Consider the following 16931-nt stretch of genomic DNA (forward strand, 5'->3'; position numbering starts at 1 on the left):
TATTGCTTGATCGAGATCGAGGGGGAAGTACTGTTGGAGTGTACAGAAGAAGATTGCGGAGATCAGATCAGACTGCGTAAACACGTTGTCCTTAGAAAGAAAATTAAGAAAGCTAGAGAGGCTTAGGGCTGTAAGTAGGCTCGATACAGCTCGTGTTCGACTCGTATTCGGCTCGATTTTAGCTCGTTCGGCTCGTGCTCGTAAGATAAATGAGCTGAGCTTGAGCTTAATATTAAGCTCGACAAAAAAACGAGCCGAGCTTGAGCAATGATATATTCGGCTCGTCTAGCTCATGAGTAGCTCGTATTTTCCATGAGTAGCTCGAGCTTGTTAAAACTCGGCTCGTTTGTTAAAGCTCGACTAATGAAAATTTATACTATAAAAATATAATTTTTCTAATCTCAATTCTTCAATTCTTTTTACTACATTCCTTTTCAATTGGAAGAGAATCTGAAAATTTAAATAAAAATATATTACAATAAATAACAATACTTGTGCAACAATTAAATCAAACCCTAGCAACCACTATAATATATAGGGTGATGAGGATTCAATGGAAGAAATCTGCTTGGAATAAAGGTATAGACACGTACTGAACAATCTTCTTACTTTCATAAAATCATATTGAACAAACTTATTTAAAGTTATTAATATATATATATATATATATATATATATTTTTTTTTTTTTCCTTTGTTTTTATAGATGGTGAAGATTCGCTGGGAGTTTGCATGGAAGGAAAATTAAAGATACAAATAACCACCTTTGAATCGATATGTCAAAGGCCCCATTCTTATTTAATTAGTTTAAGTGCAATTTTGAGTTGGATCATCATTTTGAGTTTATTCTAGACAATAAAAGGGATTTGTATGATGGTTAGACATCAAATTTGGATTATTATTTTAAATTTTCTTTCTATCTTTTTTATTTTTAAAATTTAAAGCCAAATGAGCCAAGCCGAGCCTATTCAAGCTCGAGCTCGTCCAATAAATCAAGCCGAGCCGAGCCTAGCTCGGGCCTAAGAAAAATATTCAAGCCGAGCCGAGCTTGAGCATGGAAAAGAAAATTCAAGCTTTAGCCCGGCTCGAGCTCGATAAAAAGCAAATGAGCCGAACATGATCACATTGGTATTCGCTCCGACTCGGCTCATTTACACCCCTAGAGAGGCTGATAGAAGAAGACATTAACTACAATTGGATTATGGTTTTGAAATTATATTCATTACTTGGCCTTGAAGATGACTTTTATATAGTGAAGTTTCCTTGAGGCGCTATCCAATTAGAGATTCTCACAATTAATGAAAAATCTTTAACTTTTCTTTTGGATGTATGCAAAGTTGGAGAGCATAAACATATATCCATATTTTCCTATAGGCAACTATCACGTTTTCTGTAATAGATCTCTGTTTAATTTATTGGCTGTACATGATTACTCAACCCTCAAACTCAACAAAAATTGATACTTGTTAAAGTTTGCATGAAATTGTTCTACATCAATCGCCGCTTCCTAATTTGCCTTTGCATCAATTGTTCTACATAAACTCCCGAACTATTTATGCTTAACGGTAGAAGATCAGAAGTTGACAAGTGGTGTTTGTATTTGGTTGATTCAAGACCGCATTATTTGAATTTGACTATTTGAGTACAGGGCGTCCTATTTGAATCATTACCTTGTTTCGGTTTCTTCCAATATTGCAGTTTTTTTTTTTTTTTTGACGATTTTCCAATATTGCAGTTTGTGTAAGATGTAAAATTGTTGCTATCAATTAGATGTTCAACAAATAGTTTTAATGTATTTTCCTCTTATTTTTCATGTTTAAAGACATGTTATGTGGTCAGCTTATTATTAATACCTTCATATGGCATTCATAAATATATATATATATATATATATACGGATCCGTTCGAGAGCGGACGTCCGCAACCCAGAAAAAGTGCGGACGTCGCTGCTCCGGCCTCGATCAAGCAGCGACAGCCCGGCGCGGCTTGCCGGAGGGATGCTGGGGGTCTGCGGTCCGATGGAGTCGCCGGCGACGGTTCTGCTGTGCTGCACAGAACCTGCAACTGCAGGTGAGGTGGCTGCCCAGAAACCGGCAAGCCCGACCTCCTCCGACCTCGAACTCCGCACAGAAGAGGTCTGGGACGCCTCCGGCCTCCCTCCGGCCAGCCCGCGCCGCCGCCTGGAAGTCGCCTGCTGCATCGACGTCCGCACTTGATATATATATATATATCCTATCCAGAGCGATGCCTCGCTTTGAAATTTCAGAGCGAAGTTAGGATTTAGGGTCACTTTTCGGTCGTATATCCACATCTCAACCGATGTGACTAACTTTATTTTACTTTCTAATTAAGTTTTCCCAACTAGTTAGGTCATGAAATGCAATTAGAATAAAGTTAGCACATAATAGAGAATACTGTACATGCAAATCAGCACATGCACTTTGTGAACCGGTTTTAGTTCTTTTTTTTTTTGTCAAAAGCTTCTTATGCGCATGTGATCCATCTTGATCTTTTTTCTTAACTTTTATTCCCTCAGTCGTTTGTCGAAGATAACTTAATAACTAGAAATGAACTGGTCAAATCAAATTTAATTTAAAATAATTTTGGGTTGTTCAAACCACCTTAACTGCTATTCAAATTATCTTCAACTCTTAGACATAGTGAATAATTGGGAATGCGCGCAGAAAATAAAGCTAGTTAGCTTGAAGCTAATCCTCACAGTTCATCGGCAACAAGAGGACAAGCATTCAATTATTATAGTGAAATCAGTTAACTCTTAAGTTAATAGTGAGTTGCATGGTGTGTGTGTGTGTGGAACGGAGGTAAGCTTAGGAATGGATTTCCAGTTTTTTCCCACTTTTCGATCACATGTTCACATCTTAACCATTCAGTTTTTAGATCATAATGTATAGATCACTTATGCAAATTTTTAGCCAAATTGATTATCGTTAAGGCATCCAAAACAGCAATTTATACTAACGAACCGAATCTGTCGAACCGGAACCGTTCGTGTTCATTGTTGTAAATTGCAGTTTTAAATGCCTTAACGATCATCATTTTGGCTGATATATATATATACACAACCTTGCTCAGGTGCGGATATCCGTACCTAAGCAAAAGGTACGGATTTCCATATTTGACCCACTTTTCGATCATATTTTCACATCTTAACCGTTCCGTTTTTAGGTCCTAATGTATAGATCATCTCTACAAATTTTCAGCCAAATTGATGATTGTTAAAGCATCCAAAACTGCAATTTACACGAACGAACTGAATCTGTCAAACCAGAACCGTTCGTGTTTATAATGGTAAATTGCAGTTTTGGATTCCTTAACGATCATCAATTTGGCTGAAAATTTGCAGAAGTGATCTACTCATATATACCTAAAAACTGAACGGTTAAGATGTGAAAATGTGATCAAAAAGTGGGTCAAAATTGGAAATTCGTTCCTTAGCTTAGGAACTGACGTCCGTAGCCAAGAAGGGTTGTATATATATATATATATACACACACACACAAGGGGAGATTCTCTCATTTGTTATAATCAAGAATCCCTTGTACGTATTTAAAATCGAGAAAGTAGGTTCCTTCATTTTCCTTGTCAATTTGTTCATAACTTGTTCTTCATCTTCTTCAATTTTTACACCAATTCTGAACAATCTTTCACTTCAGAGCTATCAAAATCATCTTCAAATAGCATGTTAGATAATTAGTTTCTTCAAATATCTCAATGATGTGCAAGCTAGCTATAAAACTATTTGCGCTTTTGTAAAACCTAATCTTTGGTTTGTTCTTTAACAATTTCATATGTATCAAAGAAGTAATGCTGAGATATTTTAGTCTTATTCGCATGGTAAAGACGTGATAAATAATGGTCAATTTTTATCTTATAGCACATTCATAATGTGATCACAACATCATAAAAGATTAATGTTCCGGCTCATTGAAAAAAAAAAAAAATAGTCATGGTTTTGTAGAAGAATTTCTAGTTTCGATAATAAATCAGCAGCTGGCAATTCTTCTGGATGTAACTCTCGTGAACACTTTCAGAAAAGATGTGCCACCCATTCGTCTTCCTTTCTTGAGATTGAGCTATTACAAATGGAATGCCGGCATCAGAAAGAGCCGGTTTCCAAGGGTTATCTTATCCGGCTAAACCCATTCGTCTTATCCGGCGATCCGACTCTGAATCCGTACCGCATTGTGGTTGTAGCAATGTACAACGCTATTGATCATTATAACACCTTGGCTTCGTTGAAGGACATTCCATCGTCAAAATCGAAGGTGTTACGTATGCCTCAAGGCAAAATCGTGCTCCTTTCGCATGTTGGGCGGATAGGGTATATCTTGTAGAATCAACGAAAGGAGATCTATACCAAGTTCTAAGAGTTGTGGAGTTAAAATCTCCTCCTGATCCGTATCTGGTTACAATTCTGCACCAAGAGCTTCAAGGTTTACAAGGTGGTTTTCAACGATAGAGACGAATCCATTGCAAAGCCGGTTTAAGGTAGAAAGCATCGGAGATGAGGCATTGTTTGCAGGTGCCAACTATTCCATCTCTGTTTCGGCTTCAGATTGTCCTAATGTCCAACCGAATTCCATATACTACACAGAAGATTTCCATGAAATCACAGAGTTGGTTATAGCACCACTTGATTTGGGTGTCTTCGATTTATGCTCACCCAGCATTACTCTGATCTAAATTTTTGGCATGAACAGAGGAACATCCCACCTGCAATCTGGACTATATATCCAAGCACTTAAAGGACTGTAGAGTAGAGCTAGTACGTGAGTCTTCCAAGTTCACCTCACAATTATCATTTATATATTATATTGTAGCTGATCTTTCTCCAAAGAATGAGTGAACTTCTTTCCTTTTGCCGTATATATAGTATTTAGATCTTTAACTGCAACACTATACTATGAGTATACATTCAATCCTTGTTTTTTCAAACACTGGTATAAATTACACACATGAATGTACATAACAAAGTACAAACGGATTACTTCTTTTGGTTTATTGATAAACTTGCGTTGTAAGTTGTAACGATTAAATTTGAAAGGAAGCATATATCTACTCAGTGACACTGAAACATCGAACGATCACTTTCATTGTACGAGTAATTGGAACATGAAAAGCAGTACCTATCCTTCCTTGTCCATAAACTTCTTGGCCTTGTCATAAGCGGCCTTCAAAAACCAAGAAAACCTATCCAAATCCAACCTGACATTCTGTTCCTTGAGATAAATCTTCATAATCTCCATGGACCAATTAGGACCAATCTTAGCTGCCGGATTCTTAACCACAATGTCATCCTTTCCGTAAGTTTCTACCAAGCTGCTCTCCTCCGCGGTAATCCTATAGTCAATGTACTCCAGCCCCATTGCCCTAGCTGGATTTTCATAGCACACTTTTGCCAACCAATTAGTCCCTAGCGGCACAATTTGCATGAACACCGTCCCCGGCCGCATGAACAACAAGTGAGTAAGGGCCGCACCATGAACACCAACCACTGCATGGCTATTACTAAGCAAGTCATATGCTACATGCAAATCGGTCCTTGAACTTGGCTCATAAACAATCACCTCGAACCCTATTCTGTCTGCCACTTCCATCGCTTCCTCTTGATTCAAGATTGCTCGGCCGACGCCTACCGTTCGACTAATTAACACTATGCGTGGCCGCTCATTGTGGTGGCGCTGACGGTAGAAGCGTTGGGCAGTTTGGCCAAAGGCTTTGCCTAGGATGGCATGGAAATGAGGCAGTGTCTTGGGGGTCTTTAACAATTTGGGGTTTATGTTCAAAAATCCATGAGAAATTAGACCCACGGTGGCAGAACGAAAACAATGGGTGGCAGTATCATTATCAAGGTTTATAATTGGGTGCTCGCTAAAAACCTGTAGCAAATCTGAGTACCTCTGAAGCCACCAATCACGTGCTTTGGAAATCACGAGCACGGGATCTTGATCGTAGAGAATCGAATTGACTATGATGTAGAGGGGGATGAACCCATCATTGAAATCATGGAAGAAGTTTCCGGTGTACCCGCCCGCACTGAATACAATTGCCGGGGCATTGTGTTGGACCTGGCATTTTGGGCCTGGTGGGCCTGATGTGAGGGTGAGCTCTTTGATTCCCGACATTGTCGAATTCTCATGTTTTCGTGGGTAGGGCTTGATTTTTTCCACCAAGGTTGGGCCTGTCGAGTCCATTACAAATAACGTGGAGGTTGTGGGGTCCAGAACTGTTGGGCTGTCGATGAAACAGAAATCGTAGTATTTGTGAGAACGGGTGCATCTAATCTTTGTTGATGTCGAAGATGGCAAACGTGTCGAATTGATAGGGTTCCGGCCGCTAGTATTTGATCTCGGTGCTAAGCGTTTGAAGATATCTACAACCATTAACAAGTAACATTTATGTTGAAGGTTAATGCACATTCAACTATCTAAAATAATGTACATCAATCTAGAGAAGTCTAGAGCAATTAAGAGAAGTCTAAGAGTTGCTAGAGTAATCTAGAATATGATCTAAAATGATCTTGTTAGTGAAAGAAGTCTCTAGAATTATCATGTATTTGTGGTAAGGCTCTAGATTGGTCATGGAGGTGTAACTAAGATCTAGAACTATCTAACAAGTCTAGCAAGGTCTAGAATGATCCATCACGGTCTATAAATATGTAATGTAATCAAGCAATAAATGAATGAAAAAGAAAAAAGTTAAGCAATACAATTGAAAGTTTCAAAGTATTGTTATCATTCCCTCCTCTGTTTCATTTACTTCTCCTCCAAAATCATACCCTCCTAACATAGTTGCCCTAATAACAGCTTCTCCCAACTTCTAGCTCTTAAATACTTTGTCCTAAACACATTATCCTACCCACTACTTCTAAAGCTTCTGCACCAAATTACAAAAGTGTTATCAAAGCCATAAATTCTAAACATTTAGAGAGAAACAATTACATTACTATGTTAAAATATTGCTAATGTGGCCAATGAATGAATCTTTAGTGAGACCGTTTTGCAATGTGACACTAAGACAACTTAATATTCGAGTGTCAAATAATGATGTTATATTGTGTTACACTATAGTGCGGGATGCACTCTTAATGTGGCACACTTCAGTTGTGTTGTTATATTTGTCTAGTCGCGTGAGACAGCAGCCTTATTCAAGAGTGCAAGATTAGGTGTAAAGCTACATTTTTACACTCAACAACTATCTCATTTATGTACCAGAGTGTCGATGAGTATAAATCGAAAATGTCGATACATCATCCAAATCTTTAATTTCCTTTTAGTCTGTAATACTTGTGCACTTTGTCATTGCTATTTGATTTAGATTCCTGCCTTGTAGTGTTGTTAATGCTTTCTATCCTAATTAGGACAACTAGCACATGTTTAACCAGACCAGTGTGCAAAAAGGAAAAAGAGAAAAGCAAGAACAGAGAATTGTAGCGTGCAAGAGATCGAATTGATCCAGATTTCAATCTTGAGCATACCTGGTTTTGGAGTAGTTGCAAGTGAGTGAATGAGTTCGAAGTTGAACCTCAAATTTGCCGAGAGATTAATGTGGCAAACAAACAACACCACCAAGAGCGACACGCCTAAAATCGCTGTTATTGACTCTTTCTTGTTCATTGCTATCTATGACCTATACAATCGATTTTCTTCTTCCTTCTACTCCTCCGAATCAAAGTTTCTCTACCACACGATAACTTCTTGCCGATCGAATTGATTGACAAAGGGTGGTTCTTACTCTAATTCTGAGTAAAAAACACAAATAATCTATGAAAAAACAATTCGGGGACCTTGTGCTTGGGGAAGGAGCGAGGCAGAGAAATAATGAGATGGTGTGGGAGGCATTTGATAGCTGCAAAATTGTTATGATCTCACAGCAGGTACATTAGGCTCTGATTTAAGGCTTTGTGGGATTCTCTGGGGGCATTGAAAAAGATTTTTTTTTTAAACAGTTGGGGGAGAATAAGATTCTTTATTAGAAGAAATGTACCAGCTTTATTTCTATATTCTACAACCACGTACTTTGTCACAAATTAATTGAGCTACCAAATCAAGTTTGATGCATATTACGGTTTATGGAAGTCAACATATATCAGAACGGTTGACCCGAATCAACATTACAATTCACGTAACATTAATGGAAATTGATTGAAAATTTCAAACGAAAATAGAAGTTCTTTTATCTAGATTTTTAGTCATATGAGATCTCAAATATTGAAAAACTCTTATCTAACGAAGACAGCTTTCGACAGAACTCTCAAACATGACCAGTGATGGTTTGGTTGATGGCGCCTACGGCGGCGATGGCCGAAATTGTGATGGTCTGTGTTGGCTTGCGATGACATGGGCCGGCGGCGGTGGTAGTTGGATATGCTGGGATGGAGACCTTGGGGTGTCCTTAGCACTTATCACCAACTACGCCATCAGGGCCTATTCCTGGAGTTCGGGCCGATCCGATCCGTTAATGATCCGATCCGTTTTCATAATAATAAAATATTATTTTTTATTAGTACATTATTATTATTTTTTTAATATAAAATATTTTATATAAAGAATTTCTAATACAATTCTTTTGCAAAAACCTAAGGACGGTCTTCGTAAACAGAGTCCATCACCCAAGAAGCATTATTGATAAAGGTTTTGTTTAGTTTACCAAAAAGCTAAGAATGTTGTAGAAGCACAATTAATTTCGTACACATCTCTAAACATCTCTCTCTTAATTTATCGGGTGTAGCTGTGTAGGGAATATTTTGATAATGTAATTCTACTATCGGTGATACTCTTCATGTTCTTTTAATATTTTATTAATATTTTTTTAGGTATCATGATATAAATTTAATATTACTATTTAAATTTTAAAAATATTTAAAATTATAAACGGATCGGATTAGCGGATCGGGTATCCGTTAATCCGACGGATACGGATTTTGATCGAGCTATCAACGATCTGCCGTGTTAAAGGAGCGGGTTTGGGTTGAATTTTTTATTAGTAAACGGATTTGGATTTAGGTCGATCCGTTCCAAATCCGATCCATTTACAAGTCTAAATGCAGGTAATGAGTGCTCTCTCTAGCATCTAGTCAGAAATATTTTTTTACACCGGATAATAGGTTATAAATATTTTCTGAAATATTTTGAAAATTAAAAAGAAAACACATTAATAAACAATTCTCGTGATAAAAAAAATTTAAAAATTTATTTAAAAAAAAAACAATATTCCTAATACAATTAAAAAAAACAATCTTTTCAAAAACAAAAACAAAAACAAAAAACAATCTTTTCAAAAAAAAAAAAAACAATATTCCTAATACAAAATCATACGAAGCCACTGGACCCGTCCGCAGAGGATAGCAGGTTCTGCATTTCAACACTTCTAAGAGAGCAGACGTCTGATGGTTGGATACGGTGGACCCCACCTCATAGACGAAGACCTGGGATGATACCTCTGACGCGTAGGGCAGTGATTGGAAGGCAATAGATCCGCATAGGGCCCACCTATTCATCCTGAATTTTGTTTGACGTCACCAAATTCCCTAATCGTTCTTGTTACCACTTACCACTAACCAGTAAAACAGTAAAAAGTAAATTTGACAGAGCTTGGGTTTGGGTTGAATGGGTTGGGTTGGGTTGGGTAGGGAGAAGTGAACCCGCTCTTAACCGTTAACAATGATTAGATCAGAGTTTCATAGAATGGTTTGACTATTTTTGTGGAGTCAGATTCAGTATTGGAGTCTTTTACTGTGGTCAGGGTTTCATAGATGGTTTGACTATTTTTGTGGTTAACAACATCCTGAATCACGTGGTATTACATGTTTATATTCGTAATTATCCTTCATTAGTTTGTTTTCTTCATTTTAAGTTATGATTAAATTATTTAAGGTGTTCATTTAGTCGATGTTATACTCTGGTCAAAACCAATTAAAATTTTTAGTGCTTTTCCGAATTGATTGTATCAAATTCATTTTGTCAAAATAGAAACACAAAATTCAAAGGAACATCTTAAAAAGCACGTGAGATCCAAAATATGTGAATTGGCATTTTATAATGAATGAGGAATAGTGGAGATGAAAGAAGTGATATATATTATTTTCAAGTTTATCAATCATGAAGCTGGAATAGCTCAGTTGGTTAGAGCGTGTGGCTGTTAACCACAAGGTCGGAGGTTCGAACCCTCCTTCTAGCGTTTTTGCAGACTAATAAATGTTAGCCAATAAAGATGGTTAAGTCAGCTTGCAGTGACCTAACTTTATAACTTTTGCAGAGTCAGTTTTGCATTATCTTGGATACTCTATCTCTCAAAGGTGAATACTACGATTTCAACAAGAGTCTAGTAAGTAGTTTCCATTTCTCCTTTGTATATATATATATATATATATATATATATATGCGGTCATCTTCCTAGCTTCAAGCACTGTTTAATTATGTATATATACAGTGATTGTTCTATGCTTTTGACCATGCATATATACAATATGATCCTAGCCGAAGGTTAGAATAGTACAAGAGACTACTCACTTTATTGCACTCAGAACAGTCTACAGGTCTATATTTGAGCAAATACATTTCGCCTTTATAGACAATCTAGATTACTTACTACCCAACGGCGAACACGTAATTATTCTATGTTTTTGACCATGCATATATACTAATAGCTAAGCGATTCTGTATGTGAGTGTATTCTAGTTTCAATTTCATTTTACAGGCTTGAAAAAAATATATATATATTATTTTGTCAAGATCGATTCCATATACATTCTCTTGTATCTTGTCCTGCACTGCTACCATTTAAGTAGTTCTTGTGCCGCCAAAATATGAGAAAATGCAGAGTCTGCACATATGCACGTACAGAATTTGGGCCTGCCCTAGTTTAGGGCCCTATCATCCCAAGAGTTTCCCTAATCAAATTTCTCAAATACCATTTACATAATTCTATATTTGGGATTTGGGGTTGTCAACCAACAAGGCAACAATTGTTCCCATTTTTTGTTGTCTTGAACCCCGTCACATCTCTTGAACCACCCTCCAATTAAAAAACAAAATGTGATTGTTTTGATTATTTTTTGTTTACCTATTTTGAATTGCGCAATTTCAGTTTCTTATTTAATAATATTTAACGTACTTTGTAAAGATAAACATACTGCAGACATTTCACATAAATACCTCACTACATACCTTTATAGAATTGAGTTAAATTTGACTAAAACACAAACATCCTGTTTTCTTCGCAACAAGTAACTATCTACCACTAAGGTGATTATTTAACTAGTGTCATGAAGTGAAAATGTTATCGGGTTCGATTGGCAATGATTTGCATAGTATACCAAACCAGTGTAAATGTGTAATTCATCTTAATAATTGAGACTTGTGTGGCCAACATGCACACTTCAACATCATATACTCTGTTTGTAAACAGTAGTACGTTGTCCGTGGGAACCTTAACACAAATCAAAGGAACAAATCATCACGTACCAATTACCTTTTTTGAATATATAAATCAAACCAAGCAAATTTTGGACATGACCTCTTAAACCCCTTTTATGGCATTATGACATAATAATACAACCACATTTCTTGTAATGCTGGTAAACTCTTGTGAAATGAAGAGTTGAAATTAGAACATCTACTAATAATTTGTACTAATTAAAATGATAATTTAACTCATTTAGACTAATTTCTTAACGGTGTGAAGCTGTCTACCACTAATAAGACAATATATTGAATAATGTGTTGACGATACTTAAGAGACTGTCATCACCGACAGAAAATACAATTTCTACAACGAACAAGTACATTATGCGTCCTGAAGTACACAATGTTATGAACATTAATAAATATATATTCAGAGAAGGAACAGAGAAAAATTCAACAAAATAAATTAAACCAGAAAAAAGAAAAAGAAAAAATAGGCGATGAATGAATGAAGGACAATGATGGTATGAGGCGCGCAGTTTTGACCGGACTTTTCTCGAAAAAGCCGGAGGAAAAGTAGATGTTGCTCTGCTGTCAGATATTCTCGGGAGTTGGGAGGAGGAGACACAGAGGGGATGAGATGCCATCAATGTGGGGACCCATTCCCATTCCCATTCCCCACCCAAACCAGGGGCGTTTTCGTCATACCGCGTATAAAATGGCAGTTTCGTTATATTCGTTGAAAATAAGGCCTTTTTTTTTGCATAGGCAGGCGGATTCAGTTTAGAAGCCCAAGAATCGTGGACACAGATCGACATGGGGATTTGAGACAGAAGAGAGAGAGAGTTTGAGATTGAGTGTAGAATTTTTCTTTTTCTTTTTCTTTTTAAAATAAAAACGAAAAATAATAGATAGGAATTTCGCCGCAAGATTGAAAGACATGTACGGACAAAGCACTGGAATCTCAGGGTTGTCCGGTCTATGACGGTTTGGTCCCTTTCCGTGATGAATTGGAATTTAATTTTCTGGGTGAATTCTTATTGTTTTTTTTCTATACTATTATTAAAAAAAAAGAATTTACTCTTTAAAATTGAAAATTTTTACTAATTTAACTTTTATATATTAACAAATTATGAAATATAACTAATCAATAAGGATAGTATAGTAATTTGTAAAATAGAAAATAAAAGAATAAAAATAAAAAAATAGTAGAAAACGTGGTTGTTTTATGAAAAGTTTTCCACTATCTTTAACTTCTCTCCACACACATAGTGAGTAGGCCATGCTAGTTTATATTTATAAGAACAAACATTTTTCTCTGATGGAGCAGAACAAATTAGCTTAACAAAAACGCCGTTATTGAGTCGATATAAACATTGTTCGGAGCAATAATAACTTAGAAATTAGGATATGTCTGTGTGAATTTTAGAACAAAACAAAAGCCTCCAGAAAGTTGAAGCATTTACAAGAAAATTTGTTTTATTAAAGAATATATTTGAAAAGAAGAGGTGACTCAAATGATATCTTTGACATTATTATAAATGTTCTTTGGCCAGCCAATAACACTAAATTGTTTTAAAAGACACTTGTCAGATAATCACCTTATTTGTAATTAAGTTTGACACTGTCTCTGTGATTAGACGAAATCGAACATTTTTTTAACATAGTCACATTTTAATTAGTTTGTGATTTGATGCGGACTAAGAATTTGACGTACAAGAGAAAATCTCATAACAAATACAAATAAAAAAATATATAGGTGAGTGGTTCACTTCTAAAGGGATCGAGATCTTTTAGTACAATATTCGAGACTTATCTGTATCTAAGGTGGTTAGGTGGAGATAAATACTGATGTCATGTCCGATGCCCCTAATACAATTGTATTGTCATGTATAATGATAAGTGTGGATTCATTTTCTTTCTTACACATTTGTGTGGTGACACTTCAAGCTTTCTTCTTCCCTTTGCAGATCTAGAAAACAAGTATGGAAGCATTAATTTCTCTCAAATCTATGCCCATTTTGGCCATGACCTTATATTTTCCTTGTGACATGCACTAATGTGGCAGGCTTATTCTAAGGACAGCTATGGACGTTACAATAATTGACATTTGCCTAATTCTGTTGATCGATGATGATCATTTATGCTGCAATCTTTCACCAACTCGTTTAAACCTCAATTACTCTGAAAATGATTTATTTGGTTTTTGCGTAAATTCGAATTGACTTGTCCACTTTGATATTTCTGGGTGCAGATATATGCTGGGATTCTGTTTCGAATCCTTTTCGGTTCGAAAAAGTCCAAACGCGGCTTTATTCTCAAACTCTCTCTTTTTTTTTTTTTTTTTTTTTTTCTTTTTCTTCCGGAAAAGGACATGTAATTACAGAAAAGGCCTGTGGTGAAAAATACCAAAAAAAAAAATTTACGAAAAAAAAAAAAAAAACTGGGAGGAATGTTATGTCCAAGAGGTCCATGAGAATAAGGCCCAAACTTATGCTTAATTTTTATTTCCGGTCAAATCAAACATGATGTTGTCTTTTCGATCTAGAATTTGGTTACCTACGTCATGTTGTTTTCAACTTTAAAAAGGTGTTATCTCAGATATGCCTCTAATTACTGCCTTAAAGGAAAAAAATGCAATCATAACCTTCTCATATATGCGTGGTGATATAATAGATAACGATTTGGGGGTAATTAGTTTGATATTTATAATTTCGATATTTGTTCGATGAAATTTCTTTCAAATGTAGTTAAGGTGGAGATAACAACCATATCATATCAAGTACTGTATTAACTGACAGCATAGCAAGATTTTGTTCTTATCACGATGTGTTAAAGGGTCCGTGGAGCATACCTGCTCTATTATGCTGGAATTTCTGACTGATTGTGTTTGCGTGGCAAACACGATGAATTTTTAGCATAATACTTGATTGTTAAAACGACTTTGAATAATGTGAAGTCGCACTAACTTATTTAATTTAAAAGTGAAGCATACGAGAGCTTTTACTCTATTTATAAAATTTTTGCTTATATTTTTCTGTTTATGTTCATTGGTATAAGATTAAAAACAAAATTACTATTTAAGGAACCAAACGTGATAAGCGAACTATTGCTAATGGCGGCGAGGTGCATGTTTAGACAAAATTTCATTTCTAGTGGTAGATGTAATTACTCTGTTTGAGACTAGGATATGGTTTAAACTTTCTTAAACTTCTCAGCTGCAAAAAGTTTGAAGATGGAAATAATTGCTTCATCTTTTCGTGGTCGACAGCGAAACCTGAACCTTTTACTACATTTCCATTTATTTCAAACAAAAGGATTGCTATACTGTAATTGAAATGTACCCAATTCAATGTTGCTTTCAATTCTTGTAGATGAAAACAACCAATGTAAGGTGGGGTTACCCTATTCAAGGGAATAAAGTAAAAAACTGAGTTGGCTTTTGCAACTGTTTTCTCAGAAGAAAAGTGTAGACTGTAGAGTAGATCTGAAAGAATTCATTACCATTAATTTATAAGATCTGAATTTATTTGTCCCTAACAAACTGAGGTTTGGAAAATTAGAAAACCGACGGAGTTGGTCTGACCGGTTCAACTATATTTAGACAATAAAGATGGAAATGTCTGTGAGTTTGATAAACCGACCGAACAACATATTTTTAAGTTGATGGAAGTTAAGTCATTTTATCAAGTGTAAAAAAAAAAAACAATTATAACCGACCAAATACTTATTAACCCAACCAATCTTGTCCAAACTGAGAAATTCGAACAGAACTCGGTTCGGTTTTTCTCAAAGCCTCCCAATTTTGGTCGGTTGGACTTATGGCCTAATAACACACCGGGCTAAACCCAGCCCACTATGATGTAACCAGCCTTATTCAATACATTCAAGTAATTCTTGGATTCCCTTTATAGCTTTTGTATAATTTACATTTACCCCTCCCTCCCCCAAAAAAAGAGTTGCAAAAAAAAATTGCATTCATTGACACTAAATGAAAAATTAACAAGACCTTGAGTCTTCAAATAGTGGGTCATCAATCCATAACAAATCATAAACCAATGTGGGGCCCTTCACATCTAGTTAAACCCAAATCTTCCACTAGTTGGAAAGCTTCACACATTTTCCATGAAAGTGACCATATGATAAATAAAGGACCACATTTTTTCAGGTCTAAGGTTTGGAAAAATTATAATTTTTTTCTTTCAAAAATATCTAGAATGATTGTTTGATTACTTGACCAACTTAATCACATGTCGACATGTTAGGTTGGATGGATTAGGGTGTTAGTTTGTACTTAAACATGTGAATGAGTGTGTCGTTAAATATTTGTGTATGTTTTGTATGAATCAAACTTGTTTTACCGCTTATTTTGATCAATTAACGATCACTATGCATTGCTAAATAATTTATAAATTATAATTATATATTCTTGTTCTAGTAGTAGTAGAAAATGTAAGATTGTTGCAATGTATTAAGCTTCAATACAGTAATATAGAACTAGAGTCGATTTTCTATAAAATAATAGATTATCTTCACACAATAATAGACCAAAACTCGGTAATTCCCGCAAGTCTATTATTATGGAGATGTAGTATAGCATTCCATGGAGATGATCCACACTGATACTTGTATATATTGATGACGAGATATAAAACTCATGAAAACGAGAAGACTGCAAAATGGTTTTGTTTTTTGGGGGCGGAATTTGCGATAGGGTTGGAGACATGATCCTCCATGTATATATGGGTTTCTTGAAGTGGCTGGGTGCCAAGTTGATTTTTTCTCTGAAAATGGGATGGACAGTTTGATCATTCAATTAAACATGATTGACTGCACTTCTGTAAAGCCATCCATCGTATGGTCCAGGACAATCTTTGCTTGTTGGATTTGTATCCATGTTTCCAAATGTACTATATGTGTTTTCAATTTTTGAAGTTGAAATCTTCTTTATACGGTAAAGTAGGTAAAGGTACATTTGGAAGTTACATGTAAGTGATGTAACCGTTTAATATCTATTATCATATTCTCATTTTTATCATATATCATTTGTAGATAACTACGAGAGTCAAATTCATGACCCTAAAATATTTAGGATGAGTAATTAAAAATTTTATTATATCTTTCAGTTGTTTAATAAGTCGATACGGTCAATTTCGTCGCAAATTGTCATGCCTTTAAGCTGCGATATGTTTTGAAATTGACAACTGTAGATTGTGACAAACAAGTCAATTATTATGTATTTAACCGATATAACCATGTAACTCTAAACTAGAAGTGTAATCATAAAACTAGCAAAGAATACACCAATAATGTAAAATATACTTATTGCTCAATAGAAAATTATGGTTTTTAGAATGGTTAAACTATTCTGTTGGTGAAGGGCTTTTGTTTTTTCGTTTGTTTGGTGAACGGGTAGGTCAAACTAACACTCAATTCTAGTTTAAGAGCATCCACATCTAACGATGAGCATGATGAGTGTTTACCCTCACAATCAGCAAGGATTATG

The 16931-nt window shown here is 35.6% G+C and overlaps 1 protein-coding gene and 1 non-coding gene across 2 annotated transcripts; one reads left to right on the top strand and one right to left on the bottom strand.

Annotated features, from left to right (window-relative positions):
• Positions 1–4982: 4982 nt before the first annotated feature.
• Positions 4983–8035, bottom strand: LOC133710620 (xylan glycosyltransferase MUCI21-like). Its single transcript, XM_062136733.1, has 2 exons — positions 7498–8035; positions 4983–6393 (listed from the first exon to the last, which is right to left on the bottom strand). The coding sequence occupies exons 1-2, from the start codon at positions 7634–7636 to the stop codon at positions 5147–5149; spliced, it is 1386 nt and encodes a 461-aa protein (XP_061992717.1). The 5' UTR covers positions 7637–8035; the 3' UTR covers positions 4983–5146.
• A 2090-nt stretch (positions 8036–10125) lies between these two features.
• On the top strand, positions 10126–10199 carry TRNAN-GUU (transfer RNA asparagine (anticodon GUU)). The gene has a single exon. It is a non-coding gene; the product is annotated as a tRNA-Asn (tRNA).
• Positions 10200–16931: the final 6732 nt, after the last annotated feature.

This window comes from Rosa rugosa, chromosome 5, assembly GCF_958449725.1.
Source record: "Rosa rugosa chromosome 5, drRosRugo1.1, whole genome shotgun sequence".
NCBI lineage: Eukaryota > Viridiplantae > Streptophyta > Magnoliopsida > Rosales > Rosaceae > Rosa > Rosa rugosa.